This window comes from Pholcus phalangioides, unplaced genomic scaffold (genome assembly GCF_987345545.1).
Source record: "Pholcus phalangioides strain wild (caught in Gottingen) unplaced genomic scaffold, Ppha-v1.0 ptg000004l_1, whole genome shotgun sequence".
Lineage (NCBI taxonomy): Eukaryota > Metazoa > Arthropoda > Arachnida > Araneae > Pholcidae > Pholcus > Pholcus phalangioides.
Window position 1 is genome coordinate 36279783 of NW_028301597.1, and position 14946 is coordinate 36294728.

A 14946-nucleotide genomic window follows, 5' to 3' on the forward strand; every position below is an offset into this window, starting at 1 on the left:
AAAAAATATTTCAATTCTGGAAATAATTTTTCAATTATGAGTTTTCATGAATTGTGAAATTATTTTTTTTCCAGTTCTGAAATTTATTTCTTTAAATTATGAAATCATTTTCATTACTTCAGAGATTATTTCTTTCATCAGTTCCGACACAATTTTCTGAGAGCAATTCAACTTTAATTACTTCTTTCATCAATTCTGGAAAATACTGTTTGCAATTCATTGTGAGGTTTTCTTCCTCCCAACATTTCTATAAATTCTGTAACTATGCAAGTTTTGGAGGGCCAATGCATGAAGCTTCAAGAACCACATGTAGACCATGTGTTGAAGACCCTCCCAATGAACACACTTTAAAGGGTAGAGTACACCTGGAAATATTTGCCACAATTCAATAATTCCAGTAATTTTTCATACGAAGAAAAAAAATAAAATTTCTATTAAGACAGTTTTACTACTATCACATTTATTCATTGACAACATTCATCTCTATAACATGCAAAACATAGCTCATTTTTTCCACAAATATACATGAAATTTTACGAGTACAGAACTCAATAATGATGGTAGAACATATGCATGTTTTAAACATCAACATTGGCTGTCTAACAAAAACAATGTTTTTTTTACAGAGAAATCTGAATGATCTGGGAATGCAATTTATCTACATTTAATGAATTTTTACAAAAAATTTACATCAAGAGGATTTAAAAACAATTAGAGATACAGGTTTTGAACAAATTCAAAAATGAATCTAAGATAAACACAAAAGTAGATTTTTCCTCAAATTACAATTTTTTTAACATAACGCTGTTAGATAAAAATTAATCATGATAAAAGAGTTCAAATCTTGATCATGGTAATAAATAAAAAAAATGAACACAAAACTAGAGAAAAAATAATATATTAATATAATAAACACAATGAACATATGTATATATCACAGGTTATGAGATGTGCTTCAACACAGAAATAGTTCTTCAAAAATCACTCTATTTAAATTTATGAATTCACTTCCTTGAGCAAAACATTTCAACAAAACTGTAAAAACATCGCTCCCAATGGGACACGCTGTACACAAAAGTGAACGTCAAAAATGGACAACAAGTACAACAACATATTTTTCTTTGGGACAAGATATATTTTGGAAATTTTTGGTTTTGGCCACACATCAAATTCATAAAGCCAGAGCAGAGTTGGGCAACAGATGATAGACTCCCTCGTCTTGTTCCTGACGCCTAAGCTTTGCTGACTGGTACATGACTAAGACAGTGACCATTGCTAATGCGACCCCAAGTCCGATGACAAAGTTTTTCGCTGCAACAATAAAATATTTAATACACATAAAATCTGACCATACTGCAACTGTAAAATACCAGAATTATACAGTTAGTATTTAAAAGACTGTACGATCACTTCATAAACTCATTTAATAAGGAACATGTGTTAATTAGTTCTATGCACTAAAACATGTCTAATCAACCTGAATATGTGTGGTTGTATAAATGTATGTATAAATGATATATCATTTATAGATACAGTAAAAGTCTGCTATAACGAATATGGCTTGTAACTAGAATCTCATCAAAAAGTTAATGTTAAAAGGTAAAAAAATATTATACAGCGAGTTGTAAACAGGTTTTCGTTACAAAGATTTTTCCTATCAGGAGAATTTTGTAGATGTTTCCCTTGAAAAATTTGAATTAAAAGGGTATATTTTTAGTACTTATATTATTTTTATATATATATATATATATATTCCTCTCAAACATTACACACTCTACGGTACTTCAAACAAGAATGGACTCGGAAAAGTCATACTTTTAAGCTTTTCACCATACATACGAGTTTGAAGTCACTCCTGAGCAGCTGAACAAATCGTACAGCTGCTCCTTTACATTGAAAAAGAAAATTTTCCCAATTAACAGAAAAGATGTTAGTCCATGATGCCTGGAGTGAGAATTTGAATTGTTCAGTCGGTTGGCTAAATATGTATGCAAAAGAGTCTTAGATCAGCTGTGCTGCCAGACCGAAAATTAAGTTCACGACTAGAGTCAGGTTCATTTGCTAATATTAGAATGAAATGATCGAAGACAATTATAATGCAGGTACAGCAGGAATTTACAATTTATAACATGATAAAGCAAAAAAAAAAAAAAGGAAAGAAATTTCTTTATAATAAAATTACAACCATAATTTTTCCTGCGATTGCGAGCTTTTGTTGTAAATGACTTTTACCGCATTTATTATCTTTATTCTGAATAAGCACCCCATGGGCGTATGTCCAATGGAAAATGCACAATCAATACGAACTTTGCGCCTTTCCATGATAAAATTCAACTCCTATGTAATGGTATTATAAAGTCAGCAACGAATAAGGAAAATACACTAACTTCTAATGCATTTCAACACCAACGGGTGTCATCTTCAGAGGAAAGATGAGTATTTGCCAACACAGTGATAAGTTGTCACAACATTGTGGATTTTAAATATTTAATATGTCAATAAATATTGCATTTGAACATATGAATTTTTTTTGTGCAAATGACTTTTTAGAGAAGGAAATACATTTTAATAATTAGAACTTTCAGCACACAGGAACTATATAAAGAGTCAATTTTTTTCCTATGTATATGTTACGGTTAATGTGATAAATCTGGTTATTATACATAATCGCTAAGCATTTCGGTAAGTTTGATAAATTTCCCTAAATTTATCCCTTTTACCGGTGATTATGCATAGTTAAATATGATCCTAAAAATTTTTATTATATCGGAGTCAGACTATTCTTCACACATATAAGAGACTCATTTGAAATTTTTTTTTCTTATCTATCAAATTCACCAATTACACTAGGGTACTATGCATAAAGACAAATGAATTCAAGTATTTATCAAATTTATAAACCTATGCTTCACTATTATGCATATTTACTGGTAAAAGTGATAAATTTATCAAACTTATCAAGATTATTGGTAAGCATGCATAATAACGGGTTATCACACTTATCTAAACTTATAAACCCCCCCCCCCCCGAATTTCGAGAATTTAAGTAACTGCATGTTATTTGAGAAGTTCTTGAAACAAAGCAAGTTTCTAAAGTCAATGGTTGCAGAGACCTGTATGTTGAATATTATTCTGTAAATGGTGGCTGTGGCCTTTATCTTATTGGTAATAAGGGTCATAGGCAGAGATAAACCTGGAAGTCTGGGGGGGGGGGGTGGCAAGGTCATTATTTCTGGTGGGGCATGATGATGTCAATTCATATATACACATATACATTAGATTTGCCCACTCCACTTTTCACCCCCCCCATATCTCCGCCCATGCTAAGGGTCTGTGGAAGACAAAAATGTCAAGAATCGCCGATGTAGGTCATTAATGATGACATAGGGACTGTAACTTGAAAATGTAAACTTGAATATTATCAAGGCTCATGATTTCATAAAGAAAAATTTCCTACCAATAAAACATTGATCCTTGATGAATCCTGGCACTCTGCACTCAGCCTCCCAGTCTTGCGGAATGAGATGCATGGAGTAATTTTTAAAATATCCCAGAGGACAGAATTCGGAACATCCCTCCAGTATGAGAACATGAGGAACCTGATCACCATCTTCGGGAGTAGATGAATTCAGGTACATAAGACGGACAGCATAATCTTCATCGACCTTATGTAGCTCGAACAATAATGTAGCGCAATAGGGTGGTGGAACCATGTTAAAGAGATTCAGTGCGTGGAGGACAACAGCAATATTGGTGTCATGCTAATATTGAATTACAAAGGAGAGAAAACATTAGTACAATCAACAATACCGAACAGATTAACCCACATACTGATGAATGCAGATTTCAAAAGATTTATCATACCGAATACAATAACACATGGGTGACAGGGCTGGACAATTCTCTAAAAATTAACATGCCCGGTCGTGCACGTGACAAAATAATACATGCAAGAATCAATATTTTACATTCCCGAAAAATATTACTAAATGTTATTGCTGGATTTACTAATTTCATTGTAAAAATAATTTATTGCTGTTAAAAAGAATGCACCGAATAGATTCATGTAATAGTTATTCACAATCATCTTCAAAAAAAAAAAAATCATAATGAATACATAAATTTTTTATGTAAATCACCTGAAGCTACCTTATCACAACTATGACTGTTGATGCGATGAATGCCAGTAGCACAGCACTTCCCAATCTTATTTGTCTCATCACCCCTTGTCAAAAAAAATTCCCTATCACACACCCCTCCCTCCTTGTTAAGGGCATCTCATTAGATTCAGTGTCAAATTTATAATTTTTTTTAGACTATTGATGCTGATCCTCACGAAATTAATGCAGCCAGTAACCGAAAATCTAAGGCCAGATAATAGTAATTTTCCACAATGTTAGAGTCTGAAAAGAAGTGGGTAAGTTGCTGTTCGATTTGCTTATGTAATCATATTGATTTACTTTCCAGAACTGGAATTGAGCAGGTGCAAGGGGCGCAGCAGCACCAGGCCGCAAAATATTTAGGGCCACGAGAATAAAATAGGTTGAAGTACATTGACTAACATAATCCATCGCAACTACCTAACAAAGTCTTCAGTGGTTTTCCCCCTTCTAAACTAGTAGCTCTTAAATAATTATTTAAGAGCTACGATCACATCAACAAACCTTGTTATACAGCATACATAGGAAGTCCTTCTTACCCCCAAGCCTTTTTCTTCTCAACTGGTCATGGAAACATACTTCAAATCAAAAAGTATCCAAATAATGTGCCTATTTTACAAGTCATTTATTTTACTAGGAGTCCCCCCCCCCCCCCCCCAGAAGCTTTCTGGACATGCCATATAGTGTATCTCGTTTATAAACTTCTCCAAAAACCATTAAAAAAAACATAAGCAGGAAAAAATATCAAAATTTTCTGCTTAAAGCTGTTAAGTATTAGTAAAAGTTGAGACCACAAAAGTTTCACTAAGTGGAAAAATGTTATAAATGGATCCCTGTGAATAGGCCATACAAAACCATATTTGACTTATTGAACGTTCATACAGTTATTGTAGTGAATCGCAAAATGATTCATCAATATAAAAATGAGCTGCATGGGCTTTCAATGTCACAAGGAATGGATAATGGAGAAACATTTGCATTGCAGCCGATAATCGAAACATTTTTTTTGTGTTTTATATATTTTTTAGTATGCCCACATGGGACACGAGATTGAAAAATATAAATGCCTCGGGTATATTGGGAAATAGATTAGTCCAGCCGTGATAAGTGAAGTACATGTAATTACAATTCCAAATGGTTCTTGATAAACTTAAAGGAGAAACTTACAGCCGAGTAAATTTGAATTTTTCCCTTGAAACTTTCATTGTAAATCTTGTTTTCCATTTTATCAATTATAAGTCCCAAGAGCGGCCCTGTCGTAAAAAAAAAAAAAAAAACAAACAATATCAGAGAATAAATCAACCCTACTTAACATGGTGTGAATTTTTAAGGAAAAAATTTTATCAATTCATTCAGTTGAAAAAAAACCGAACAGTATATGTGTGCGATTAGAATACACATTAATATAGACATACCTGCACGAAGTCTAAGCAGAATTTGAGAATTGAAATTCCAATAGAAGGAGAGCACGTGTACCTTCTTCAATTGATACCAATAAGCTTCTGCCCATGATGGTGTTGTAAGATTATATTTTTTCTGAAAGTGAAGATAGAAAAAACTCATTATATTATATATTAATAGTAATAAGGCAATGCAATTACAGTCTAGACAAGTTTTACAGTTAGCAAAATTGGGATGGGCAGTGCCATCAACATAGTTGGAAGTTTTGACACTAATACGTTCTTTGGACCTACCTTTACGTGATAGATACTGACAAAATGAAATTGGTATAGTTGGATTTGTCCTTTGAATAGCCAACAGACAATACCAATGTTGTCTATTTGCGATGCAAACTTCTTGTGATATAGCATAAAACAATTGTGTTACAAATACGGGTCGCAGATCTGGTGCCAAGACAGAAAGTAGTATTAAAACTAGAATGAAGAAGTTGGTCGTCATTGGATTTGCCTCAAAAATGTCTATCAGATGGCACCATTGTTTTCTTTTGCATTGCAAACCTTTCGAGATAGAGCTTAAAACAATTTAGTTATCAAAGCGGGCCACGAGTCTGATGCCCAGACTAGAAAGAGGTATAAAGACTAGAGTGGCATCGCTGGATGTCTTAAAGAGATACATAAACACTGATATATTTTGAATACTTCTTGAGATAAGAGTTTAAATTATTTTTTATGCAACTTCTTGCAAATACACCCAGTGCTGTCAGATGATTTAACACATTCACATCAAACACCCCTTCGTAGGTGGGATTGCTTGAAAGTAACCTTCTCTACAGGGGGTCGGTCCAGGAAAAGTTGGGAAACACTGCTGTACAGTATACATGATCTTTGTTTCCTGCAATCAAGTTAGACATTATAAAATTTACCATGAAATGCACAATATCTTTGTTCTTTGATTATTTTTGTGAAATAGATTTTTAAAACTTACAATACAGTGTGTAACAAAATTTATGAAGTAGTGGTTTGAACTAAGGTCAGAAAACATAAAGAGCAGGTTTTGGTATAAGTGTTTAATGATACGGATGGGATAGGAAGTGAGCATTTACAAAACTCTGACCTATCTGGCTTACTCGTTATTCTGCCTGCCTTTTTTTCCTATATTTGGGAATCTACTGCACTGATAATTTTAAATTGGGGGAAAAATGAAGAAAAATTTATGTCTGAAAACTTTTTTTGATAGTTTGTTTTCACTAATTTTAATATTTTTTGAGGTTCACTGTGGGAGAAAGTGGGGAAGAATGAGACACTTTTCACAAAAATATTTTTAATTTTTTTTCTTAAAATATAAAATTTAACTGATGAATCAAGAACCTCATTTTTTTTTTTAAATAAGAAAAAATATGAAACTTCAAAACAAATATTAATGTATTCTTTTGGAGAAAAATTTAAATTTGCAAAAAAGAATTTCCATTTATTCTCCTATGTGGGAGAAGTGGGACAATAATTAAAAAGTGAAAATTTAAAATTAACACTGAAGTGCAATAAATTCAAACTAAATTTAAATAATTTAGATCATTTAAATAATTGAAAGGACTATTTTCAAAACATGACAATATTGAAAAAGCTTTGAAAAATTATATTTCTGAGACCAGATTTAAATAAAATAATGCCACTATATTGAAAATTTATAAAAAAAATTTAACTGTTCAAGAACCAAAAATTACAACAGATTCATCAAAAATAGAGATGAAGGCATCTGAACAAAAGTTGAGAATACCTCTAAATATAAAACTATTCAATTGTCACATTATCAAATATTTTCAAACTAATAAGCTAATTAAACGAATTAAATTGAGGATGTCCCATTCCTTCCTCCAATGGATTCATATGTAAGAAAGTCTGAAACATAAATCACTTAATTTTTAAGCTGAATGTCAATGCCTCAATATATTTAGGAATGTTCTCTCTTAACTATTATACCATCCAATTTTCATTCAAAAAGGTATAAATCTAAAAAATTTTACAAAATTAAGTATATTTACTTTCGAATAGTGAAAATGATTTTTTTCAATTTGAAGCAAGGTAAATCATCTTTGTCCGAAGTTTGTTCGCAATAAATATTACGTGATAAAAGCTAACATTTATGTAAATAAAAAACATGAGTAAATTAATTTTATGCGTAAAAGCAACTGTCCCATACCCACTTACTCTCCCCCTAACCATATGAAAGAGTACAACATGCTGACTAAATATATGCAAGATTCTGTTATTCTAGAAATAATAATAAAAAAATACAAGCTTTTTAACATTTTGAAGAGAGTATCACCTCAATCATCAGTACATCAAACAGGTAAGAAGCTGTCTTCCAGACAGAGATATTTTTGCCTGATGATAAAGTCAAATTCCGGAACATAGCCTTAAAGGAAAAAAAAGAAAATTTGATGAAAGCACAAAAAAACAAATAAAATATATAAATGCAACTTGTCCATTTCTCATCATACACCAGTCTTTTAAACAAGATTTTAGACATTATATCACTCAAAAGATTTTGGAATTAAACTTGTAAGGTATTAACCACTTAGTTTAAAAAAGAAAAAAAAATACCATTTGCCACCCAGTAAATGTCCATTTCGTTTATTTTGGATTCCACATCATTGAAAAAAATAGAGAAATAAATATTTTTTAATCTTTCAATGTACTACAAGATTTCTAGTACATCTTTTCTGTCAATGAAAACATATTCTAATAAAACATACAAAGCTTTTTCAGACATTGTTCAAAGAACAAAATGTCAACGTACTATTCAATTACTAACTGAAAGTTTTCACGTTCCAATTGCTGGAATGAGGATCCAGCATTTACTCCTAAAGAGATACCTTGCTACTCCATCAACCCTTTAACCCTCTGACTGCTCAATTTTTGGACCGAAATTGCTTCAAAAATTACGTAATTTTTTTCACTCAAAAAGTGAAGTTTGAGCGGTAATACCACGTGCCTTCAAATGCCGCAATTTATTGGACAACTAACGACATCTGTTGGCCAAAACGTAAATGAAACGTCTAATACTGTATATAATTTTTTTCAGTGGTTAAACGGGAAAAAAACGGGATGCGCTTCTCAATAAAGGAAGAAAAACACATGCCCACGGAAATCGCAGGATGAGCAAATTTTGCTACATTTGAGTTGCCCGTGGAAATCGCGGGATGAGCAGCCAGAGGGTTAAAATGGTTTTTAAAATTTTCCTGATCCGCATTATAACTGCCACAGAGGAAATTGCTAAACCTTCTAGCAATCGCCACCTATTTTCATGAAGAGTAATTTTTTTCTGATCTCATGAGCTGATAAATGCTTCCCACTCCAACACAAAATAAAAAACAAGGAAGGAAAAAAGCAGATAATTTTCTTTTACTTATGTGTGTGTGCTGTAAGTATAATCATATACAACTTTGAAGGAGAAATAATGTTTTTCCTTTCTCTACCCCTTCTGTTATCAGACTTTGAACAGAAGCAGACTCAGCCCACTGGCGGTTGATTGATGTGGGGGAATGTTATTAGAAGAACACTTACAATGGTATCTGGGCTCAGTGTTGTCGTTTTGAGAACCAAAGATATTTCTGGATTGCTGATATGGTTTTAAGAAGCCAAGATATTTCTAGATTGCCACTGTAAGGGTTAACCAAATATTAAGTAGAAACGCAATTGCAATAACCAATAGCCCGAAAACGCAAATAATAATACACAACGTGTAATAATATACTTAGTGTTCTTAAAATAAACTTTTTCAAGCAGTAGCATTATAATCAAACTTTTGCTTAACAATGTGTTATTAACCACATTATAGTAGTCAATTCAATTATTGCAAATGATGAGCATATAAAACTATAATCAGATAATTTTTCCTTCGCTTATAAAAAAAAAGCAAATCTACCAGCAAAGTCAAGCTAAATCATTGAATTATTTATTACTTGAAACTTACCCAATTATCTTTTATTATCTGTTGACCACCAGGAGAATTTATAACGTTCTGCTCTTCTAAATCAGCACGAGGACAATAACTACTGGCTTCAAGATACTACATGAAATTAAAAGGATAATCATTGTCCATTTCAAATACAATTAAATTATTATTAATCCAATGAATTATGACCAAACTCAATTTAAAATATTTCAAAAAGTGATAATTTTAAGAAAAAATTATTTTCCCATAAAATATGGATCATGTGATCACCCCACATAGATCAGATATTGAACTCCCATCAAATGAGAAATTCTTAGATGTAGGAACATGGCAAGAGAGACAGGGGAGGTTGGTTCTACAGTTTGATATATTTTTAGAGTGCTTGGAAAATAGCACCCACAGTTGTTGTATGGTCCTGCCATCAACCCTTCTTATTTGAATGTAGCGTTGAAAGATGCAGATTTCCCCTATTTATAATAAATGAATGCAGAGCCTAAATGGTCATTTTAATTTTGTAAAAACAGTGCACTATAATTAAACAAAAACTCACTACCCTACTCAGGTTTCCCTGTATGTAAAGTTATTTTTGCAAAACTTCCATGCCAAACGAAAATAGTAGATTACTGGAAACTCAATAAAATGCTAAATAATTTTGATGACGTACAGAATTTTTGGCTACTAGCCTCAACTAATAGAGTTATTGAAAATTCAAGTATATAAGTTTAACATTAATTTACAGAAACTACAATATAAGAACTACGATTTCACATTTTACTGAAATTTCATTTATATATTGAATAATCATTTCGAAAATTTATATATGTAGGGTGACTAGATATAATTTGAAGAACATAAAAATAATAGTTAATTAAACACAATTTCGTTGCACTGCAAGTCGTACTGAACAATATTTGGCAAAGAATTGGCTCGATGTTCCAGTTTCATTGTATTAAAATCTGGTTAACCTACGTATAGATGACTATTCCATTAACTCATATAGAAAAAAAAAGAAATTTAGATACATATAGAATTACTTTATCTTCCTCCACCGGTATATATTGAACAGGAATTGGTTGCCAGTCAAAATCGCTCTCAAACTTCCATGGATCTCGTGGTGCATAGAATGTTGCTAGATTAGTTTCGGCACTCTTCAAGCATCTATCAGCAGCTGAGCTTATGACGTCAATCTTGGGAAAATGAATGAATATCAATTTGCAATAAAACCATCTAAGACAGACACACACACTTAACACTAACCCAAATAAAATAAAAACATTAAGCTTACACAGTATAATACATACATTACAGACTTAAAAAATAGAAAAATTATGTATATTATCTTGTCTAACATTCGTTTGCTTACAAGTAATTAATGTTAGACTTAGACAGGACCCGGTTTCACTATAAGAGGCGGCATTTGCCCATTCGGCCTCTTATAGTTTTGAGGACCCCAAAATTCACTGACCAAAACCTGACCCTAATTTCTCCTCTGCATAGATCTCTTAACAAAATCAGATCCTGGATATGGGATTTATTTCGTTAGACTAAATGCCCCTTTTAGAGCAATGTATTAAAAAAAGTAAAAAAGAAAACTTTTTTTTTCCAGTTTTAAGACTTGGTGACCCCTTATTTCATGTTGGTAGAGACACTGACTTCTATTATGAAAACTGTATGTTGTCATTAGACTATAAGTAACCAGGCATAGCAAATTTTAGATGCGAATTCCAGAAACCTGGACATGCAGAATTTGCAAAGCCCTGGGTTACAGTACGTCCCTTTTATCAGCTGTGAAAAGGGTAGAATAAGGGTTCTTCAACACATAGCTAGCTCATTGATAGCAAATGTTTATAGTATAGTGGCCTGTAGGCTTCACTAAGATTTACAGCAGGAAATATGCCATAGGTTGAAAATGTCAGCATTTTTTTAACTATTAATTTCAAATATGGGAAGCTATATGGGAAAAGGGGGGGTGTCAGCATCAAAGGCGGAGCAGACTGATCTAATGTATGTGCTTATATATGAACTGACATCATCATCATCATCACGGGCCCCCCTCCCCAGAATCTCAACTATATCTCCACTTATGCCTTCAAACTGTATTAATTTTAAATAAGAGACTAAAGCAGGGATGTACAACCTTTGGCTTGCAAAGAGTATTTCTAAAAAAAATAATCAATGCACACAACACTATAAATACTCCAGTTTGTGGCCCTCAAGCGGCAGCGATCTTGTATACCTGGCCCTGCAGACATAAAAAGTTATGTATCTTTTCATTAACCAAACGTGAGAGAGACAAAAAAAACACATCATAAGTGGCAGCTGAAAGGTTAAAGTAAATGCATGAAATGTGTAGTGTTTATGTAGACAATTATGTTGAAATTTGAAAACAAAATGTAAAAGATCATACCTCAGTTGGATTGGTCGTGATGAAATCTGCATATAATTTGCGCAAAGTCTTTCCATGCATATAGTGTTGCTTCTTTCCAAGCTAAAATATGCAAGTCAAACAAAAAAAACCCGTTATATACTGTTAAAAATATTTAAAAATTATGCTATTATATTTATATATATATCCAGCTGAATACTGTTCAACACATAAAATTATCTGTTTTCAAAAGATACTTGCCGGAGTGAGTTTCGCCAAACCTTCCGGCCATTTATAGTGCAAGTTTGGATCAGTGGGATAGAGGTCTATTGGAGCTCTGTCACCATGACGGAATAACTAAAAGGGAGAAAAAATTCAAATCACCAATTATATAGTAAAACCTTCATTTAAGAGTGTTCTGCAAAATAAACACAATTTTTTTAAAATACAAATTTAGACTTGAAACACGAGTGATGTCTTACAGTACAAGTAAATCATTTATATACAACCACCTCCTAGATCAGGACTAGTCTAAAGAGACTCGTTTTTTTAGACATCAAAGAGACTTCACATATACAGTACAACCTAAATAATTTGAATTGCAGATAACTCGACACTTATTATTCTCACAGTGGGGCAATATTTAATGCAACAAGGAGAAACAAGATGACTAAACCTTACTCAAGTTGACTACAATTTTCACCATGTTATTACAATTGTGTATTCAGAATTGCCCGTGCATAGGGTAGTTGATGTATTTTCATGAATATAGGCCTATATATGCTCCTGCATTTCAACATTTATTATTATTTTGACTTCGTTGTATTTTGGCCAAAGATTCTCCTCCACACCTTCTAGTCACTTCCCATTGTTCAGAACCTCAAAATTTGACCTGTGGACTACAAAAGTCACGACAGCTGTGAATGACACTGAAATTTTTAAGCGAGATGGTTAAGTAAACTAGATCAAAAATTTTTCGACAATTTCATCACTCATTCACAAATAAACAGTTTTTTTACACTAGTTCGAGATTTTTCAGAAAACTTTTATAAAAAAATCAGATGAATTTATTAATCTATAAATAGAATAGAAGTGTCTAATTATTTTTTATACATGTATAAATGATAATCAAAATTTGTGAGGGCGAGATCAAATGAGACGTTGTTAATGCGACGTCCTCTTAAGTAGACATGTTTATCGATACTCTTGGGGTGTCAAATCATCACAGTTCTGCTGTACTGGTTGGACATAATACTTATATAAACACAATAATTCGTGCATTTGACATGTTAACTGTCAATATGCAAGATATATGTGTTCTGTGTACGAGAAGTAGCCATCTAACTCTGTGATAATTACGTTGGGGGCAACACGTAAACACTCATACATTCTGACCTGTACCGATTAGTCCCAAAAGCAGGATGTTTTGCACTGTTGTGGAATGAGCCCTCAACTGACTGGAAACATTCTGTGGAAAACTTTCTTAAGAAAAGTGTAGAAAACACTATTATGGGATTCTTCTGCAGTAACACAGATTGTTCTGCGACACTCGTCACAGTTTCCGGCATATTCGACAATTAGTTAGAAATTGGTAAAATTGTATAACATTTCTTTGAAATATTATAATTCAAGATTTAACTTCAAAGCTATTGCAAGATTAAAATCGTAGTTTGCATTCAAGAAGCAATAGGAAGGAAAAAAATACACTAGACTGTCCTTAACCAATAGGTCGGAGGTGAAGCACCCCCTATTCCATCAGATTGGTGGGTTAAATTCATAATTGTCCATCATGTTCGGATTAAGTGAAATTTTATTTTATAACAGGAAAAAACTGAACATGAAATTCGTTGAACTTCTCGTCTCTTTATAAAAGAGCAATTCACATTTTTTTTTTTTTTTTATGATTTAACAGTGATTTTGTCCGAGACTAATTCTCACAAGAGGGCAATTTGCCCAGGGCCTGTTCCTCAACAGTTCAGACCTTCAGCAAATATTAATTTTTGGAGCTCCTTGTATATAGTATCCTTTGAGGAAAGCCTATGTGAAGGGGGTATGCGAGCCCATGTTTCAAAGGGAAAAGGCAGTTAGTTTTGGGGACCTGGGTATGTGCTGTTAGCCCATGCAAAAAACGGGTCCCTCATTTGCCCAGGGCCCTATAATTTAGGAGGCCAATTATAAAACATTCGAAATCAGTCCGACTAGGCCCCTGCTTTGTCTCCTCTGGAGATTACACATATATTCACCAACCTAACAACATATTTCACAAAGTAATTAAGGGCACCCTAATAGTAACCTTGCAGTGCCCCCCCCCCAAACCAAGGTTGGGCCCCAGACAAGATATTCACGAGCATCCCCCCCCCCAGGCTCAAGCAATGTCAGCCCTACCCCTCATCCTGGAGAGGGGTCTCAGGCTGGAATCTTTTTCACGGGCCCCTTCTGTAGTTAATTTATACCGTGAAAAAACAAAATGATGAGAACTGTTCCGGGCCCTGTCAGCCCCCTCCCTTTTGTGGGGGGCCATGCCTACCCTTATGGGGGTAGCCCCATGTCCGTGGCCCCACTCAAGTGAAAAAAAAAACCTTGAAACTAATCTTATTTAGCCTCCACTGACCTTCACTCTCAGTTGACACCTTGACCCAATTTCATTTGGCTGCCATATAACACAAGTAGTTACTAAAAAAATAACATTGGTGCCCGTACAGGGGGGAAAAAAAACTAACGGAAAATAAATATTAAACGGCGTCAAATTAACAAATTAGAGTTGACATCGAGTTAGAGGGGGGAAAACAAAACTTCACAATACTGTACATTAAAAAAAAACAAAACAAATATGCTTACGATCTGGACATATTGAAGCTCGGTTTTTTGTTCGGCCGACACCAATGAAGGTTTGAGGGCAAATAAAATTAAGAAACTCCAAATGTACACATAGCCGATGCTACGAAACATTATCCTACGCCACTGGAACTCCGGGAATAAAAGAAACACTCGTCAAACTCGGGGGAATAAGCTAGGATCAGCTGAGCCCCAGATTTGTATTTATCTAGCCATGCGTAAACAAATCCT

At 33.4% G+C, this 14946-nt stretch overlaps 1 protein-coding gene across 1 annotated transcript in view; it reads right to left on the bottom strand.

The window, feature by feature from the left end:
• Positions 1-448: 448 nt before the first annotated feature.
• The window catches only part of LOC149087358 (uncharacterized), a 50363-nt gene continuing 35865 nt past the window's right edge, over positions 449-14946 (bottom strand). Inside the window, exons 10-19 of the mRNA XM_089231911.1 lie at positions 14719-14871; positions 12142-12237; positions 11923-12003; positions 10550-10702; positions 9534-9629; positions 7884-7973; positions 5576-5696; positions 5328-5413; positions 3458-3761; positions 449-1311 (exon numbers count right to left, since the gene is read on the bottom strand). Coding sequence (XP_089088037.1) covers positions 1172-1311; positions 3458-3761; positions 5328-5413; positions 5576-5696; positions 7884-7973; positions 9534-9629; positions 10550-10702; positions 11923-12003; positions 12142-12237; positions 14719-14871 — 1320 coding nt within the window. The 3' untranslated portion in view covers positions 449-1171. The remainder of the gene's footprint in view (positions 1312-3457; positions 3762-5327; positions 5414-5575; positions 5697-7883; positions 7974-9533; positions 9630-10549; positions 10703-11922; positions 12004-12141; positions 12238-14718; positions 14872-14946) is intronic.